Below are 20,349 nucleotides of genomic sequence, written 5' to 3'. Positions count from 1 at the left end.
ACACCACTGGAGTGCACACATTGCCACCAAGCGTGGGACACCAGCAAAATGCAGCAATTAATAAGTCCCAGAAGGTGCAGATTGTCCGGACTGGAAGAACTATCTTCTGAAACATCAGTATCAAAACCTGGATATCCTGTATCCACGAGAGAGGCGGGAAGGCCTTAAGGGAGGGGGTGTTCAGCCCTACCCTGATGAAGAGCAGACACTGGAGGGCAGCTACTGCACCCTATGGAGGTTGGTGGAAGACTATGGTAGAGGAGCAAAGAGATCCCTACCTATTGTTGGGATGAGTGGCAGTTAAAGATAAGGGTGCCTTCAGCAACAAGCAATCAAGGTAATGGCACTGGTGCAGACAGTAATTGTAGGGTAGCCTGCAAGGCTTTCGGAAGAGAAAATGGTTTGGTGTGTGCCCGAAATGGCACCAGCACCAAGGTTCTAGCTCCCAGTTGGCATATGTCTGGTGCCCTGTGCCTTTTGGTGCCCTGGAGCAAATCAGAGGCATAAGTGATGGAATTTGTTTGAGAGAAGGCCAGGATAGCCCGGGTTAAAGCCACAATCTGTGCGGTGCCAGTGCCAGAGACTCGAAAAACCACAAGCAGATCAGTAAGTCCAATGCCCAGAACTGGTGACTAATCCAGCAACAGTATCTCCACCACTTCTCGATCAAAAGCAGATGGTGCGGCCACTGCCCTACAGACCTACCGCTAGAATGGGAACCGTGCCCGGGAGGCAAAGGGTACCTCCTATGCCTCTTGTGCATTGTTTTGAAGGATCTATCCCTATCACTGGAAGCAGCCCGTATTGGGGAATTGGCTTTCAGAGCAGCACCACTTACACCAGGGCGGCGCGTAGAAAAGTTTAGGCTGCCACTGGGCGCAGGGTCAAGACTGATTTGCATATGGCTGGTTCCAAACTGGAATGGCATGGTGTGCAAAAAAACGATGGATTTAGGCCCAGATCTCTGTACTGGGGTGAATGTATGACATTGTTCTACATTCTGTCCATCAATTGTTCTTTTTGCATTTGTCACCCCGAGTGGGACTGGTATGCCCAGACGTGGGTCCCGTGCTCTCCATGCCACTGTAGTCAAGCTATCCTGGCTGATGAGGGCTGAAAGCCCAAAACCGGTCCTAGGATGCTTGTTTCCAGTCCAGGGAGGACCTGGCCTGGCAGTTCGGGCAGGACTGTTCCTATTGGGCGCAAGGTCAAGACTGATTTGCATATGGCTGGGTCCAAACTGGAATGGCATAGTGAGCAAAAAAACGATGGATTTATGCCCAGATCTCTGTACTGGGGTGAATGTATGACATTGTTCTGCATTCTGTCCATCAATTGTTCTTTTTGCACTGTTTGATGGCGTTAGCATGCATGTAGTAGTACTTCTTGTAGGATTTGGAATCATTGTTGGTCCTCAAGCATCAAAACAGAGGTCATGGAGGTCCAAAAGCAACTTGCCACAAGAGTGGCTCTGTGTAAATTCTGACAACTTTGGAAGAGACATTTTCCGTATTTAACAATGCCAATTCAAATTTTAAGGCACATACTCCTAGGAGAAAATCTCTGAATTGGCATCGACAGGCACAGAAAAAAGAAATTGACAGTGCGCCGGGATGGTGCCTTGTATGACTGTGGTGTAATATTTGGGGCTGTTTCAAGAGACAAGACGGAGTGGTGGCACCATTTACTGACACAGAAAGCTTATTGCAAAGTCACCGGATCCAGCATGGTACCTAGAGGTTTCAAGAGGCAAGAAGGAATCTGCAAGTATAAATATCAATCTACAACAAAACTGTTGCACTTAAGGCCATTCAAAGTTAAGGGGTTAATCTGTAGTAAAAAAATCGTTACCCCCCAACATTCATTTTAGTTCACGGATTGCGTTTTATTTCTGCTCTGAGGCTCTATGTTTTGCTGCTTCGAGTAATGTGCTGCTCACACCCCATATACATCTTATCGTTTTCATTCATTTTCTCTCGCACCTAAAATTATATACTGTTTTTTTTGCTTATATTTACGATTTGCAACACTCACGGCCTTGCTGCTGAAGGACAACTTTTTTGAATTGCCAAACCAAACCTTGACCCGGTATTTAGCCATGTAACTGTAAATTGTTTTCCTCTTCCGGGTACTGGCCGTGTTCCGGCTTCCGTGTACTGATATATTTTCATGCATTCTTTAAACACTTAAGAGCGGATTCAGGCACATTATTTCTTGAAAAGGTCAGCTTAAACATGTTTCCTGAACTGCGGGTAGTTTGTCTCTGCTCTTAAACAATCAGGGCATTCCACAGGTTATGGCTGAGAATATCTATGGATCAGCTGACAAAGTTCGACCGCTCAAATGGGTTTTAAGTTCAATGTACTTAACACTTGTTTAATGTATGCATTTAGCAACCTACAAAATAATAAATATAATAATAATGAAAAATACTTAAAGAGCTGATGTCGTATCTGATGGAAACAATTGTTCTGGGGTTTCTTTTTTACAAAGGGAGAAAAGAAAGTTATTTAACAGAAATAGAGAACGGATCTACAAGACAAAGCACACTGACAGCAGTGGTTTCTATGCCACATACACCATATGAAACTGGAGAGGAGAGCCCTTCTAAAGTAATGCCTTTTGCAACCTTTTGATGAGAGTAACACAAGGCAGCGCTCAATGTTCAGAGGAGTCACTTAGTGGGCTACTCTCCTTTTGCCACAACTCTGTTTATTTTGCAAAACAAACTGACTGACTAACAGCCACCTTAAATATAATTTTATTTTTTTAGGAGACATAAAACAGAATAGCCTGAATGTGCTTTTGACAGTTGAAATGCAATACATTTGTTTGTGACAGTAATTGCCATCACATCAATGTTAAGCTCTTTTTAATGTGTTCAAATGTTTTCCTTATTATGAATGCCCTTTTTTGGAAACCTTAAGATATCTTCGAAGTGGAGAATCTTCAATTTGCTGGAAGGATCGCAATGCTACGAAAAGAAGAAGGAAAAAAAAAAAAGAAAAAATGCTTATTGTCAAATGTTTTTCGCGGCATTCCTCATGATTGTTGCACAGTATTATCTCAGATACTCGGAAACAGGATGTCGCACCTGACTGCAGCATGCTCTAGTCTAGCTGAACTGATAAGAACGTAGCAGCATGGTACTCTCTGTCAGGCATCTCTTCTGTAACAGTATACACTGAGAACATGGATCGGCATTTCAGTGGCCTACTTATTTGAAGCACAATACAGTTGCACGAGCGATTGGCTCTGAAATTACTTCATACAAAAGCGTATTACCTCAAAGTTAAGAAATGACCACTTCATCAAACTTCGTAGGGGACACTTCTAAATATAACAATTCCAGAAACTTGCTTTTTTCACAGAAAAAGCCTTTTAAAAAAGCAAGATACATGTAAGGCAGCGAGATGGAGCACGAAAAGGAGACATGATTGGAATAGATGGAGGAGAAAGAATAAAAAAAAAAACATTTGCAATACAATAGGTCTCGCATTTGCAAGAGTTTGAGCTATTGACATTGTAAATGACAATGCCTTTTATTTATGTGTTTTGAAAACCTGAAAGCAGTGCGTAAACACGCACTTGAACACATAAATAAAAGGTATTGGGCCTCATGTAGGTGGCATACACTTTACCGATTCTAAAATACCGAATCATACCGATTCGGTATTTAAGAATCGGTAAAGTGTATGTAGGTAAAAATTCGGTAAATGTTACCGAATCGGAGTGAGTCGGTAATTACCGAATCGGTATTTACCGATTCGGTAATGAGGCATACCTTCCCATTGATGGGAAGGTATGCCTCATTACCGAATCGGTAAATACCGATTCGGTAATGGGGGAGCACATGCAAGGGTGGCAGGGTGTCACATTGACACCCTGTTGCACCCCTGATTTGGCCATGTGTGCACATGTGGCACACATACATGCCCTAAGGGCATGTATGTCTGCCACATTGCACACTTCTAAGCGCTATTAAATGCGTTTACACATCCATACTTTATTTACCACCAACTATTAGTTGGTGGTAAATACCGACTCCAAACAACACACACACACTCCCCCTACATCTCATTTCTGTATTCGGAATTTACCGAATCGGTAAAATTACCGATTCGGTAATTTTACCGATTCGGTAAATTACCGAATACAGAAATGAGCCCCCTACATGTCACAAGCCTAAATACCGGTCGGTAACGGTATAATTACCGAAAATCGGCCGTTACCGACCGGTATTCGGCTACGTACATGAGGCCCATTGTCTTTTACAGTGCCAATACCTTAGCCACTCGCAAATGCGAGACCTATTGCATTGCAAATGCTTGTTTCATGATTGCCGTGCCTTTATGCCACAGTTGTCCTCCCTTGGGCGAAGAACTTCCTCCAGTGTGCTAGTGTCAGCGTTTTCCAATGGTTGCCTTCAAGCCAAAAATGTCCTCAACTATGCCAGCTCCTGCATTTTCCATGGGTGCCAGTATTTTATTCTGGATCTCATTAATCCAATAATTACCTACACTCAGTAGCAGTATTGTTTCACAGGTGCCTGCCAGCTATGAATTGCCGCCTGTATGCCAGCACTAGTATTTTGCCTGGGGTGCATTTATAAGCCAATAAACACCCTTGGGATTCAAGGCCAGTGGTAGACTTGCACACAACTATAATATTTATGTGCACAAACGTACAGACATCCACAAAAATAAAGACACATATGTTGTAAACAATAGTGGGAAGAAAAAACAACTCACGTTTTGAGATGCTAAAACAACCCACCTTTGCAAAACCAGATGCGTGCTCTGCGATCCATCACCCTCGCAGCTTGTTTTATAAGTGCTCGAAATCTGAATGGTTGCTTATTGATATATCTCAGCCCTGGGTGCCTCATACCGGCCAAAATCAGTTACATCAAAGTACTAACTTGAAGGGTGCCGCTCACGCTGCCCGACTTCTGGGGGGTATCACTCACTGCCAGAATGTGTGTGTACAGCGCTCCGCTGCCAAGTGGCTAGGCTCACGCTGTAGAAATACCATACATACACATGACTGGATAGCATGGAAGGGAACACACAAACACATGCATGATCAAACATGTGGGTGCAATTTACTATAACTGAAGAAATGCATGTTTTGAATACATGCAAATAAACTAAATCAGGTAAAACGGGGGTGCTAGATGGACAATAAACTAAAGCAGCTTTAGTCCTCAGTAAGTTTCTAATGTCCTTATTATGATGGAATGCAACAAAACATCATGCCCTTGGGTTGGCCCGTTTTCAGCCAAAACAAGTGCAAATGGCCTGCTTAATGACAGCTGCGTAATGAGGTTCCACGACAAGACCCGCGTGCTTTCCTTTTCCACCAGAAAACGTGGGCTGAAAGGCAGAAGGCCGGCAGAGAATTAATGTAGCATACAGTCTAAAGGCAATGCTACAACGGTGATTAAAAAGAAAAGCTAAGTCTCACATTGTCCACAGCCTCACTGCGTGCAAACCATCCTGTAGAGAGCAGACAGTCCTAGCCAGTCAGCTTCATCAACCTCTCCAAAGGCTAAAGCGCAGTGCTATATCCCTTTCCGTGAAATATTACCACTACCACAGATCAGACCAGCGGAGTCTCCGGGCAGATTTGACATTCCTGAGGCCGGGCGTCAGAAGAATCAAGGGGGAGCGGAAGGGGTCCAATAGACCTTTAACAGATGCACGTCTTCATAAAGGCAGAGGGAAGACAAACCGGGAAGCATGTCAAAATCGTGCATCGCAGAATATCCAAACGTTTTGCATAGCCGTAGGCTTACTCAATCAAGTGAGCACTCCGTGTGCACCCAGCCATAAAAGATAGGTGTACAGTGGAGGGAGGGTGCCACCCACCATCACCACCCCCACAGTATAGTAGGAAGCCCCCCTGATTCAAGGACCCCTGGCCGAACCATCGACACTCCCAGGGGGAGAGGGCAGCGCCAATATTTACAGAGGGACCCCGAGCAACCGTTCCACAACAGCCCTTACCACCCACAAGAGGTGGGGGCAGGAACCCGCAGGCCAAATGCCAACCGTCGTTACCACATATAGCGCGGGAGTAGGAAATTCGGTAGGAGGAGGGGTACCCGCACCAACCACCCTCGCCATGCTCCAGGTGGGGGCTATGGGTGAGGGCACCGGAAGCTGGGCTGCGATCCCCGCTAGGTTCCATGCTGCCACTGGCCCTCAGTCTGAAACATTATCGTGCCCTCCCTCCCCCGGCCTCAGGACACCCCCGCATCGCCAGCATGCTGCTCTGTGACGTCACTCACCGAAGGCGGCAGGTCTGGAGATGTTTGCCGGGTGTGGAAGCCTGTACAAGTCTTGGTTCCGTGGGCTGCGCATGCGCACTGTTGGAGGGCAGGGAGCGAGACGCCGTGAGCGCGCACATCTGCTGTCCGGCCGCAAGCTCACATTACCAGAGAAGAGATGACGTGTGAGGTGGGAGCGTGCGAGATGCCGTGAGCGTGCACATCTGCTGTCCGGCCGCAAGCTCACATCGCCATAGAAGAGACGGCGTGAGCGTGCACATTGGCTGTCTGGGCAAGTGCACATCTCCAATCCCCCTTCGGCAACCAAGTCGACGAAATTAGACCTCGCCAAGGCGAGACCTAACAAGCATTTACAATGCAATGGTCTCGGCATTGTTAAAGTTAGAGCTATTGGCATTGCTCATGACATTATTTTTGTTTATGTTTTTGTTTTTAAAACATTTAAAGAAACGGCATTGTTATTTACAATGTCAATAGCTTAATCTCTCTCAAATGCGAGACCTATTGCATTTGTACCCACACAGAGCCACACACACAAAGCCATCCACACACACACAGAGCCACCCACACAGAGCTATTCACATAGAGCAACCCACACACAAATAGAGCCACCCACACAGAGCCACCTACACACACACTGCACTGTTACCCACACACAGACCGAGCCACCCACGCATAGAGCCACCTACAAAAAAAGCCACACACATATGCACACACACACATAGAGCCTCCCACACACACACACAGAGCCACACACACAAAGCCACACACACACACAGAGCCACATACACACACAGAGCCACATACACACACACACACACATACAGAACCACACACACATACAGAACCACACACACATACAGAACCACACACACACACATACATCTAGACACATACACATTGATCTTGGGAGCCAAAGCAGAAGTGGCACAGTTGTTTCTAGATCTTTGCATTTATCACTAAAAATTAAGCATTTAAAGGTCTTTGTTCAGGAGGTGATGAAGCTATGTAGTCATAATGATTATAGACTTTTTAAAAGTTCACCCTCCCGAAAATTCGTGCACCGGTCTCTGCGGGCATTCGTCGGGGAACTCACCATGGTTGTTGTTTGTACTGGCCCTGCTGCTGCATGGTTATTTCAGAGGAGACTGAATCGCATACGTCTTGAAAAGAGCTCTCGCTGCAACATCACTTCATTCCAAAGGCATGGCATAGTCACACGATCTCGTGTACTTCTAAACGCAGTTAAGTGGTCACCATATGCACACACCGTGGTAACCATGGCGACCGCGTCCATTCGCGCAGGGTAACCAAGTTTTTATTGCGCACGCGGACGAGGCCATTTTAAACTCAGGCACAACAGAACCAGTTCACTGACTAACTCTGGTGTGGCGTGGCAAAAGCCATGTCTCCGTGTATTAAAACTTCTGTGTTATTGTTACATTTGATTCGATGACATGCACTCTCTTATCATTGGGCGTTATCAGTCCCACTCCCGTGTAGTACGTGGGTTGCTGCACGTAAACAGAGACGGACTGTTGAACCAACTAAGAATGAAAAGAGAGGAAAGACTATCCCCTATTTACACTCTAGGCCGACGCTCAACTCGCCCGGACGCCATTCTAAAATGAAAGTGGACACATTAAACCCAACAAATAGAACGTTCGATTAACATAAAGCTATTCACCCCAAAATGACGTAGTAATGAATTCTTCAGAATGTTGAAAAACAGGCAAAATATATAACAGAATGTGTCAAACTGTATTGCTTTCTACAATTATACATAATTTAAATGTTCTGGGGAAAAACAAGCACATGTCGGTGTAAACATATCTATTTTCACCTATTTCTTACCGATATTACGCCGGTAAGGTCGCATTTTGCTGGACAAGAAAGCACTAAAACAACGAGGCGGCCAACTTCTGGGGGGTTTGAGGAGGAAACCAAGACAAGCGGGAACAAGCACACCACTGCCTTTCTCCGAGGCGAAGCAGAAATGCCTCGGAGAAAGGCAGCGGCATTTTCGGATTCGGGGGCGTGTTTTTCTTTTCTCTCCTCCAGCCATTGGCTGGAGGAGATAATTAGACTTCTTGAAAAAAACACGCCCCCGAATCCGAAAAGGACGGGGCCTGTTCGGAGTGACGGACCTCTTCTCCAATGGCTGGCCAGCATTCAAGAGGCCAGCCAATGGAGAACAGGGGAGAAGAGGGGCGGGTTCAAGCCCCTCTTCTCCAAGTCATTAAATCTCGGACCGAGACTGCGCAAGCGCAGCCTTCGAGCCGAGACCTAAAAAGGAGGACACAGGTTCGCATGAGTAAAAAATAAAATAAGAAAGCAGAAGAATTCAGAATCGCAATATGCACAAGGTGGGTTATTTATTCTTTGGAACCCATCAGTAGTTTGTGTGGAATTTATGAGGTAGATGAACTATGTTTGGCGATTCAACCTTCTACCATGTACTCCTCCTTCACACTGGAGTTCAAAGGACATTAAAGAGTTGTCTCAATTTTGTCAGAGGTGACGAAAATGGGATAAAAACCCATGCATGCAATTTACGCCAGGAATTGCCAAATGGCGATGCAGGTTGCAAGAATATTCTTACAGAGATGAGTACTTGTGTCAGGAATATTATGTCATAATTTGAGTGAGTGGCCCTTAAACATTAATGTACATAGCACTGAAGAGGAGATTGGAGAGGAAGAGTGCTTGGCAAATTCAATTACTGCAATGGGTGCTGATGGAAGAGGAATGCAGTTTGGGAAGACAGGATGATGAAGTGTTGTGTAGAGAGGTGACAAATGAACACCAGAGATGGATGTCCTAAAGTCAAACGAACGCACAAGGAAAATAGTGCATGTTTTCACATTCCCACAGAGCGGACTTTGGAAGGTTGTAGGGTGAGGTGATTAGGAATGTTGGTGGTGCAGCTGAGTTAGAAGGTAAAGATCTACAATTTGGCTTGTGAGGGGCTCGTTAGAATGAGAGCCGTGAAACACAATCTGGAAGAATTCTTGGTGGCCATCTCTAGAAAAATCTGTGGCACTTTGTGTAAGGTATTGTGGAGCTTGTATAGTCAGTGACAAGCCCCTAAGGGCAGCACCAAGACTGTAGTTACTGTCAAGGTGCCACAGAAGGCATGGATTAAGCTAGCATTGGCCAGTGGGGACCTTTTGCAGTTTTATGAGGAATATGGGGATGGTGGGCTACTACATAACATGACCAGAGGTGAGGTTTGATGACTGTGCACCCACTAAGATGCTGCTTGAGTTTTTGAGAGACGTTTTTGGTTGGGAAGGTTTACCTGACAAGACTGTTACTGACAATGGCAAACAGTTATGGTCTACAGATATGGAGGAGTTTCACAACAGCACTGGGGGTAATATGCAAGGACATTGGTATGCCAACTCATAAGAAACGCGTTACTTACCTGTAACAGCAGTTATCCAGTATTGGTGTCTTTCATAGATTCACATGCCTGAATCATTCCCCGTCGTCGAGACGGGAGCCTCCGGTACATAAAAAAGTAATGTCCTATAGACATACATAGAGAAAAATAGGCCTAAGGGCCTCCCCTTAGCCGCCTATCCTAGTCCTTATGTAAAAAGGACCAAACTCTTAGAGTCAGCCAATCAGCTATCACCTCCCTCTAGAACCTTCCTGGCAGGAGCCTCAGTCCCTCAGATTTTCGTACGCACCAAGCTAGGTAGGCGTAATACAGTTAGAGAGAGAAGTGAGTCCTTCCAGGGGAGGCGGGAGGGTTGCATGTGAATCTATGAAAGACACCAATACTGGATAACTGCTGTTACAGGTAAGTAATGCGTTTCTTATCCAGTATTAGGGGTGTCTTTCATAGATTCACATGCCTGAATCAGAGTAGTTAGCAATACATTATGCACATTTCTGATGTAACATGCCATATAGTTATTTTAGATAATACACATATTACCATAACAGTTTGAAACATTGGCATACAGCAAACAGTAAAACAGTAAAGAATGTGCATACCAGGAAGGCGGGTTGTTGGAAGGCTCACCTCACTGGAACAGATGGCGGAGCACCGCCTGGCCCACTGCCGCATCCTTTGTAAGTTTGGCATCCAGGCAGTAGTGTCTGGAGAAGGTATGCGGTGACTTCCACGTCGCCGCTCTACAGATGTCCAAAATCGGCACTCCAGCGAACAGTGCTGCTGATGTGGACATCGCTCTGGTGGAGTGTGCTTCCACCCTGTCTCGCAACGGCCGTCCGGCCCCTTCATGGCAGAACGTTATTGCAGAAGAGATCCACCTTGAAATGCTCTGTTTTGTTAGTGGCATACCCAGCCTTGGTCTGCTGTAGGCCACAAATAACTGCGAAGACTTTCTGAAGGTTTTTGTCCTGTCTATATAAAACTTAAGACACCGTTTGAGATCCAGAGAATGGAGCGTCCTTTCTGCTGCGGTGGTAGGGTTTGCAAAGAAGGAGCGTAGGACCACCGGCTCATTGAGGTGAAAGTCTGAAGGCACTTTCGGTATGAACTTGGGATTTGTCCTCAGCACCACCCTGTCCTGTTTGAACTGCATGAAGGGCTCCTGAATGGAGAGAGCTTGCAACTCGCTGACTCTCCTGGCAGATGTTAGAGCGAGTAATAGAGCCGTTTTCCATGAGATGTACTTGATGGAAGCTCGGTGGATGGGCTCAAAGGGGTGCTTCATGAGTTGGTTAAGGACCAAGTTGAGGTGCCATGTCGGTGGGACCCTTCGAGGTCTTGGAAAGGACCTATAAAGACCCTTAAGGAACTGTTTAACAAGTCTACTGGACCAGAGAGACGGGCCTTTGAAAGTCCTGGTAAAACGTGAAATTGCCGCCAGATGCACCTTTATGGATGCATGCGCTAATCCGGACTGTGCCAAGAGCAAGAGATATGGCAATATCTGTTCAGGCGTGATATGAAGTGGTCTCAGGCCCTTCTCCGAGCACCAAACGCAGAAGCGTTTCCATTTGAGAGAGTAGGTTTTGTTGGTACTGTCCGCCCTCGCTTTTGCTAGCACGTCCCTGCATTCCTGCGGGATGTTCAAATGGCAGAACTCTCTGTGCTCAGGAGCCAGGCCGATAACCTGAGCGATTGGAGGTTCGGGTATTGCACCTGCCCGTTGGACATCGTCAGTAGGTTCGGGTGCTGTGTTAGACGAATCGGTGTCCTGATGGCAAGGCGATGAAGGTCCGAGAACCAGTGCTGCCTCGGCCAGTACGGGGCGATCAGAATTAGAGTACAGGGCTCCGCCTTCATCTTCCTGAGGACCCTGGGAATCATCGGGAACGGTGGAAAAGCGTACGCAAATACGCTGAACCAGCCTATGGAAAAGGCATTTCCGAGCGACTCCGGTTGGGGATGCCAACTTGCGTAGCTTGGGCATTTGGCGTTCTCCCTGGTGGCGAACAGGTCGATTCCTGGAATCCCCCACTCCGAGAATACGTGTGTTAGTGCACTCTCGTTGAGCTCCCATTCGTGGGAGAGGGATTTCTGCCTGCTTAGGGCGTCCGCAATGGTGTTGTCCTTTTCCGGGACGTAGTCCGCCCTGAGGGTGATCCCATGGAGAACGAGCCAGTTCCAGATCTTCTGCGATTCGCGCGATAGAGTGAGCGAACGCGTTCCTCCCTGCTTGTTCAGATAATGCATCGTCGTGGTGTTGTCCGTTCTGACGAGCACCTGGGAGTTCTGGATGCGTGGTAAAAAGGCCTGCAGCGCTAGATACACAGCCCTCAACTCCAGCAGATTGATATGGAGGTGTTGTTCCCGATCCGACCATTTGCCACTTACTCTGAGGTCCTGAAGGACAGCTCCCCAGCCCGCTAGGGATGCATCTGTGGTGATCACCAGTGGCGCTGCTGGGAGCAAGAACGGTAGTCCTCTCGAGAGGTTTGTGGAGTCCTTCCACCACTCGAGACTCTTGGATATTTGCGGTGTTATGCTTATAATGTCTTCGAACGAACCTGTACTCTGAGTCCACTGGTTCGAGAGAGCCTCCTGCAGTGGACGCATCCGGAGCCTGCAGTGAGGGATCAGTAGTATACATGAAGACATCATTCCCAAGAGTGACTTGAAGGTGCGAACCCTCAGGAATTTCCTTGATGCCACCGTCTTGGCTAGCGATATGATCCTGTGTTTTCTTTCGTCTGAAGGAAATGCTCTCGCACATTCCGTATTTAAGGTAGCCCCGAGAAAGGTGATGCTTCTCGTTGGGGACATATGTGATTTCTGAAGATTGAGTGTCAGTCCTAGATGTTGGAAAAGATTGGTACAAGCGTTGGAGGATTTGGTTGCGCCTACGGCCGTGGGCGCCTTGACCAGCCAGTCGTCTAGGTAGGGGAAAACTTGGTGACCCATTTGACGTAGGAAAGCTGCCACAGGAGAAAGGCACTTGGTGAAAATCCGCGGAGCGGATTTGAGGCCAAACGGGAGGACCTTGAACTGGTAGTGCTGTCCTGCCACTTCGAAACGTAGAAACTTTCTGTGCCCCCTGAGGATCGGGATGTGATAGTAAGCATCCTGAAGATCCAAGGATGTCATGAAATCTCCTTCCTCCAGAATGCCTAGGATTTCTTGGAGCGTCACCATCCTGAACGACTGACTCTTCAGGAAAGAGTTGAGTGCTCTGAGATCCAAGATAGGCCTCCACTTCTTTTCTTTCTTTCGTATCAGAAAGAAACGGGAGTAGAATCCTTTCTCCTTCTGAGCTGATGGAACTCGCTCGATTGCTCCCTTGCGTAACATCTCCGATATTTCCCGGAGCAGCAGCCGCAGATGTCTGTGTGGAAACTTGCGGGGAGGGGTTGCAGGCGGGATGGCGGTAAATTCTAGGGAGTGGCCGAATCTGAGGAGTTGGAGCACCCAACGATCGGAGGTGATGATGCGCCAATTTTTTAGGAAATGGGTCAATTTTCCTCCAATTTGTGAAGAAGAAGATGGTAGCTGGACTGGCTGGAGTAAGCGGTCACTGGCGTCCGCCGGTGCCCCTCTTCTGGTTCTTACCCTTGAAATTAGATCTTCCGTAAGATGACTGTCGACCCTGTTGATGCTTTTGCTGGTACTGGGTCTTATTCTGGAAAGAATATGAGGACTTATTCTGGAAGGATCCTCTGTAGGAGGACTGACCTCTAGATTTGTTGCACCGAAAGGACTGGTTCCTTGCCTGCAGGGTTCCAAGCGCTCTAGCCGTGTCCGTGTCCTTTTTAATGGCTTGTAGCGCCTCGTCTATTTTATCTCCAAATAGATGCTGTCCGTCAAAGGGCATATCTAGCACCTTCGTCTGTACTTCCTGCCTGAACGATGTCGCTTTGAGCCATCCTTGACGGCGCAGGACTGCAGCCCCAGCCAGTTGGCGAAAGCCTGTCATGGCTACATCTATGGCGCAGTCGATAATCTCGGCCGCAGAAGTCTGGCCTTCAGACAGTAGTGCCTTCACCTCATCATGAACCGCACTCGGAAGTTCTTCTAAATATGGGGCAATATCCTCCCAAAGTTGGCGGTTATAACGCCCTAAAAGGGCTATGGAATTGGCCGCGTTGATGGTCATTGCCGAAGTGGTCGAAAACCTTTTGCCTATGGTGTCTAATTTTCTGCCCTCCTTGTCCGGTGGTGCTGACAGAGGCGAGGAGGGATTTCGAGAATTTTTCTGGGCTGCTTGAGTCACGACAGAATCCGGCTTGGGGTGGCCAGTCAGGCAAGCTGGTGCCGTGGACGGTGCCCTATACTTCTTATCCAGGCGCGGAACAACCGCAGGAACTGAGGCTGGCGTTAGCATCAACTTCTTTCCCTGGTCCCAGAGGAAGTCGATGATAGGAATTGATTTGGTCGTCTTCTTTGTCTGCTCTTTAAAGTCATGGAGGAAGCATTCCGTCTCCGCCGACTCCATGACCATATGGAAGCGCGTTGCAGCCCGTTCAACGAGCTTATGAAAACCACCAATATCCACAGGTGGTGAATCCGCCTGGCGCGGTTGTGGGGAAGGTGGTGAAGATGCTACATACTCCTCCTCCTCATCCTGGTCTGTTTGGTCTCCCTGGACCTCTCCCTCTTCCATCTCCTCAGCCTCCTCATCCGATGACTCTATCACCTGAGGTGGCGGCTCGTGGCAGACTTGCGTAACCGGCCGTGATTGCCTTGGGGCTGTCGATGGGGTGTTTGTAGTTGGCATTGGGACCCCTGTCTCCATCCTTGGTGGTTCTGGGAAACGTTGTTTGTAATCCCTGATAAGGAACTTGAGGTCCTTAACTATTGCCAGAGGGAGGCAGACCATTGGAGTGACCTCCATGCGGACCTGTTCCTAGACGGGGCGCTCCTGCGCGCTTGAATCTTCCTGCTCCTCATCCGTGCTTTGGCATTTGACAAACAGCTCGGAAGGGGAAGTAGCTTGCTGAAAGAGCTCCTCCTCGGACTCTTCGCTCTGCAGAATCTCCAGAGGTAAATTGGTTTGGACCTTGCTTGGAGATGTTGTTTCCGGGGTAATCTGTGGTCTGGAAAGTTTGCCAGCAGATCCTTGCACCGAAACCTCCGTGGTTTTCCGTCCCATGGACGACGACGACATTCCCGTCGATGGCTCCATTGTCGACGGTATGGCTGTCACCAACGGGGTCCCCATCGACGATAATTTCCTCGTCGACGAAGTCTTCGTCGACGATGCGGTCGTAGACGATTCAGTCGTCGTCGATGCCTTCGTCGTCGACGCTTTCGTCGTTGACGCCTCCGTCGTCGACGCTTTCGTCGTCGACGCCTTCGACGACGATGCCTTGGTCGTCGACGATGCCTTGGTCGTCGACATCTTCGTCGACATCTTCGTCGACGATGCCTTCGTCGTCGACGCGCTAGTCATTGATATCCTCGTCGTCGACTCTTCAGTCGACGGAGGGCTCCTCATCGACGAGGTCTTTGACGGGACTATCTTCGTCGTCGACGATGATTTAGACGACGGTTTTAAGAGTATAATAGACGAGATAGGGGTACCTGCAGACGATGATGAAGGGGTCGTCGTCGTCGACGAGCGGACCGACGCCGCTGTGGATGTGGACACGGTCGTCGTTGCTGTGGAGACATGTCCTGATGGCCTTTTTTGCGCAGAGGATGGTGTCGCAATTTTTGTGGCCGACAGAGTAGGCTTCTTGAAAGTGAGAGAGACCTTGCCAGACGCTGAAGATTTCGAAGATCTTGCCTCTGAAGACGTCTTGTGTGTCTTCTTAGGAGGAGCGTCTGAGGGGCCAGGAGATGTCACTCTCGGCCTCTTCAGGGAGACTTCAGAGGTTCCGGAAAAGCTCGCCTCGGAGGACACCACACTGTCTTTGTCCTTGAGCCTGTCCAGCCAGATAAGCAGGCGGCCCTCCCTGTCTCTCAAGGTCTTATGTGGAAAAGACCTACATATTTTACAGTCCTTAGGGACGTGGTCCGGATAAAGGCAATACAAGCATAGTTCATGCTTGTCGTCCACATGCAGCCTCTTCTTCCCACATGAAGAACAAGCCCTGAAAAGGGCTTTCTTCTGGGATTCAGACATGCCAGGAGTTGTAGATGAAATAAACACTCACTGCAGCAATAAGAGGTCTGAAGTAGTCAGCGTTGAAATCCTGAAGAAAAAAGTCACCCAAAAACGTGAATAATCTGGCTTGAAAGAGATCCTGAGGAGAACTCAGGTTGGAGACTCCCTAGCACAACGTGCGGTAGAAAATCTGAGGGACTGAGGCTCCTGCCAGGAAGGTTCTAGAGGGAGGTGATAGCTGATTGGCTGACTCTAAGAGTTTGGTCCTTTTTACATAAGGACTAGGATAGGCGGCTAAGGGGAGGCCCTTAGGCCTATTTTTCTCTATGTATGTCTATAGGACATTACTTTTTTATGTACCGGAGGCTCCCGTCTCGACGACGGGGAATGATTCAGGCATGTGAATCTATGAAAGACACCCCTAATACTGGATAAGTAATGGTCTTGTTGAGCATATTAGTAGTGTCATTAAGGATATTTTGGGCTGTGCAGAAAACACCCACATTTGTGCGTTGCTTTCTGTGTTGTACAGGGGCAAAGTGACTTGAATCAAAATTAAGAGAATGGATAAAACATGGTGTGGTTCCTGTGGGCTAGATTGTAAGGTGTGGGTAAAAAAGTGCCAGTTATATTGATCTAGGAAGTCCTAACCATGTCGCAAAATTGTATATGGCACATTGGAGGATCTGAAAGAAAGTGGGACAAGATGGACTTCTCTTTACTCTGTGAAACTTAGAACCTCAAACCTATTAGTGATGTGTGTGTGTATAATGAGCAGGACAATGGAATAATGTGTGTCTGAGCTCCAGCTCTGGCAGTTGCAGCCATCTCAGGGAACATGAATGTTGTGTGCTGTATTACGATTAAATTTCACACTACATACAAGACAAACATGCATCAATCTTTTCAGGATAGTCTTGCAGGAAAAGCAGGTAGCAGCATTTAAACAAAAAAGAGCTTTCAAGATAAAAATAAATAAACACAGGGCATAGTGGAGGATGCTCCTGAAACAGTGAAACAGAAAGAAAGTGCATAACCACACATAACCAACTGAAAACAGAGGATAAAAGAAATAAACAAAGTGAACACAAAGAGGACGGAATGCATATTCTGAAGCAGTTAATTTGAGATTAGCAGACTTTCTTGTTTTTAGTTTGATTTTGTTGTGTTTATTTTCTGTGTTTTCCAATGCTTTCAAAAATTGTAAAGGTCAAGGACGTGTTGTTTTTTTCAGTACTTTTGAAGAATGCAGCTTTTATTTTCTTACTTTTAGCATTCCTATTGCCCATTATTCTTTCCTGCTACTAATGTTCCATTATTTCCCTTCACATCCCCGCTGATCTCATTCCCAGCAAATACATTTCTCGATAGCAGTCCAGTAACATCCCCTGTCTAGGATGAACATGAATGCAATGTTTGCACATCATTAAGATTTAATTGCTGTTGATAAAAGGTTATCGCTGAGTGGTTAAGATACCTTCCTGCTGCCCTATTTTCCAACGATGGAAGAGTGAGGAGTCTGTGGTTAGATAGAGTATCCACTAGAGGAGAGCGTTACAGTAGGAAAGTGGGTTTCTGTTGCATTAATCCCCACCCACACATTTTGCCAGATTTCTGATGCACCTTTATGAGTGTGCTCTTGGTCCCTGCTAATCAGGTTCCCAGAGCCTGTGTTCTTTCCCTAAACTGTATCATTGGTACCCCAATTGGCACACCTATGGGCCGCATACAAGTCCCTTGTAAAAGGTACCAGTGGTACCTAGGGCCTTGTGACCAGTGAGGGTCCCTTAAGGCTGCAGCATGTATTGTGCAACCCTGGTGGATCTCACACCTAAACACATACACCCTGCCATTGCAGACTATGTGTTGTGGTGTGACTAAACTACCCACCACTGCCTGTGGCATAGGTAGGTCACCCTCTGGCAGGCCTTACAGCCATAAGGCAGGGTGCACTATACCAGAGGTGAGGACATAGCTGCATGAGCAGTATGCCCCTACAGTGTCTGGGTCCGACCTTGGACACTAAGTGCAGTGAGGTCATTCTGAGTACATGGGTTGGGAGTCAGTCAACACGAACTCCACAGCTCCATGATGGCTTTAGTATAGACTGGGAAGTTTGGTATCAAACTTCTCAGCATAATAAACCCACATTGATGCTAGTGATGAATTTATTATAAAATGCACTCCGAGGGCATTTCAGAGATGCCCCCTGAAAAACGACCAACTACTAGTGTATGGGCCGACTGGTCCCTGTCAGCCAGCCACCAACAGGCAGGTTTCTTACCCCATGGTGTGAGAGCCTTTGTGCTCATGGAGGTCAGAAACAAAGCCTGCTCTGGGTGACGGTGCTTCACACCACCCCCTTGCAGGAACAGCAACACTTGATGGTGAGCCTCAAAGGCTCTCACCTTGTGTTATGCAGATTTGGGCAGCTCCAACTAGTAGAGATGCCCACTCCCCCTGTCGCAGCCCTACTTTTGGCAGCAGGATAGGCAGGAAAATTAGTAAGCAGAGTAAAAGTGTCCACCTTAGCCTGGCACACCCCTAGGGTGGGCAGGAGCAGAGGTGAACCCCTCTCTTAGAAATTCTACATCTTGAATTGGAGAATTAGTCCCAATTGGAATAGGGATGTGCCCCTCTCCACAAAGGGAGGGGCCACCCAAAAGGTGTAGTCACTCTAGGGGACAGTAGCCATTGGCTACCGCTACCCAACCCCAGTAATACCCTTACATTTATTATTTAAGGGCTTCCCTGAACCTTCTTCCTCGGTTTACGAAAAATCTACGAAGAAGGACCAAAGACCCGTGAGACAGTGGAGGAGAAGACGACAACTGACTTGTCCCCAGTCCTACCGGCCTGTCTCCTTCTCCAGAGACGCTGCTCGAAGAAACTAGTGCGTCCTGCAGCCAGAACCTCTCCAGGAACCTAGGCTGACTTCAATAAAGACCCTTTTCTTCCGTGGATACTGGTTGTCCAACAAAAACTCCAAGGACTTCAGATCCAGGCGGATCGACGACCCCTGCACACTCTGCACCCGACGCCCACAGCCCAAGTTTGAGTGACTCACCTAAGCTGTGAAGTTGCACCAGCGATCCTGACCTAGTCGACATTGGTGGCTGACCTCTCCTGGAACCTCCCCCCCCCCCCCCCCCCCCCGTCTACAGCCACTGTTCAAAGCCCCCCCCCCCCCCCGACAGCGACCGGAACAAGCTGAGAAAACCAGACGCCAAAAGGTACCTCCGCATCCTCTGCCCCCGACCTTCGGGAGCACAGCTGATGGTGCCCAGGTGTCCCCCAGCTATCCAACCTATCTATCCAGCCATTAGTCGCCTTCATCCAGCCTCCTTGTCCAAGCATGCAGCCTTTTTCCTAAACCAACGATTTCCATTGGAAAGCATTGGGCGCCTGTACTGCTCGATTTTTCCGGTCTTATTGTGTTGAAGGGTGATTTAGGTGACTTCAGTCTCTTTCCATTCAAGTCTAAGGCTTAGAGTAGTGTATAGAGCCTATTTATTAGGCACTTCGACATGATCCTGTGTTCTTCCCCATAGATCAGGGTTTGCATACATATCCTAGGGGATAGATTCGTTAGCATTAGGGGTAATCTGTTCTGTAGTGAGGGTATTTCATGGAGCCGTGCTGAATTCAGGCCTGGTAGGCCTTAAACGGGAGAGACTCCATCTTTCCTCCTGCTCTGGCAGCTTGGGATGTTTCTAGGTCATAGGCAGTGTTTTAGTTAGGAGGTGTTATTCGCTTGGAGAGAACCGGTTCAGGCCGGCCCTTATCAAAGGATTGTATTTTTCTTCATGCCGAAGACACTACATCAGGCCGGCCGGCTGGGAACGTGTCCTTGGCACGGGGAGGTACAAGAATTTGGTGGGCGGCAGGTTACGGGCTGGAATTTTCCATGAGGAAATGCACATCTATATTAGTGAAAGTTTGAGGCAGATACTGGCACTTGCTTCTAGTCCATAGGCGGCACCTGGCCGTTGGTAGTAAAGCTGCTACTTATTCCAGGGAAGACAGATGACAAACTTGGAGGTGGAGAAAAGCCGAGAAATAGATATTCCAAAGAGAAGAGAGTAGCCGATGAGGAAGAGGTCCCAGTGACTCGGAGAGGGAGACGGGAGTAAACCCGTGATTGCGGAGGTGTGACTTCCAGGCGAAGCCGAGGCGTAGACGAGAAGGGAACCTAGATGACCATTGAGTGCAGGCTACATACGACCAAGGTGATGTCAACCCCTTACTATTAGAGTGTACAACTTAATCTTTCACTTTTCTTTGCAGGTTATGTGATATGTAATATGTTCCGTGAGTGTGCATGTAATAACTAAATAAAGTATTCAGTTTGTAGTAAAGCAATATGTGCTACGTGTTCTTGTGTAAGAGGGTAACCTATTCTTCTAGTCAGCTGTGACTTGACATGAACAGATGTTAATCCTGATCAGGTAGGTGGTAACTGAATAAGGGAGAAAGGAGCCCCTCGAACTGGGGAACAGGTTGTGCTCAACTAGCCGTCTTTGTGTGATCTGATACATAGTAACACTGATT

General features: G+C 47.7%; 1 protein-coding gene across 7 annotated transcripts in view; it reads right to left on the bottom strand.

Annotated features, from left to right (window-relative positions):
- Positions 1-2,745: 2,745 nt before the first annotated feature.
- The window catches only part of DSN1 (DSN1 component of MIS12 kinetochore complex), a 261,660-nt gene continuing 244,056 nt past the window's right edge, over positions 2,746-20,349 (bottom strand). For all 7 annotated transcript variants that reach the window (XM_085654255.1, XM_085654258.1, XM_085654262.1 and 4 more), the window contains one exon: positions 2,746-2,974. In XM_085654255.1, the coding sequence (XP_085510381.1) occupies positions 2,898-2,974 (77 nt within the window). In that variant the 3' untranslated portion in view covers positions 2,746-2,897. The remainder of the gene's footprint in view (positions 2,975-20,349) is intronic.

The sequence above is a fragment of the Triturus cristatus genome, chromosome 4_1 (assembly GCF_964204655.1).
Source record: "Triturus cristatus chromosome 4_1, aTriCri1.1, whole genome shotgun sequence".
In the NCBI taxonomy this organism is placed as follows: domain Eukaryota; kingdom Metazoa; phylum Chordata; class Amphibia; order Caudata; family Salamandridae; genus Triturus; species Triturus cristatus.
Note: the sequence above shows the minus strand (reverse complement) of the source record. Positions and strands in the feature narration are given on the sequence as shown.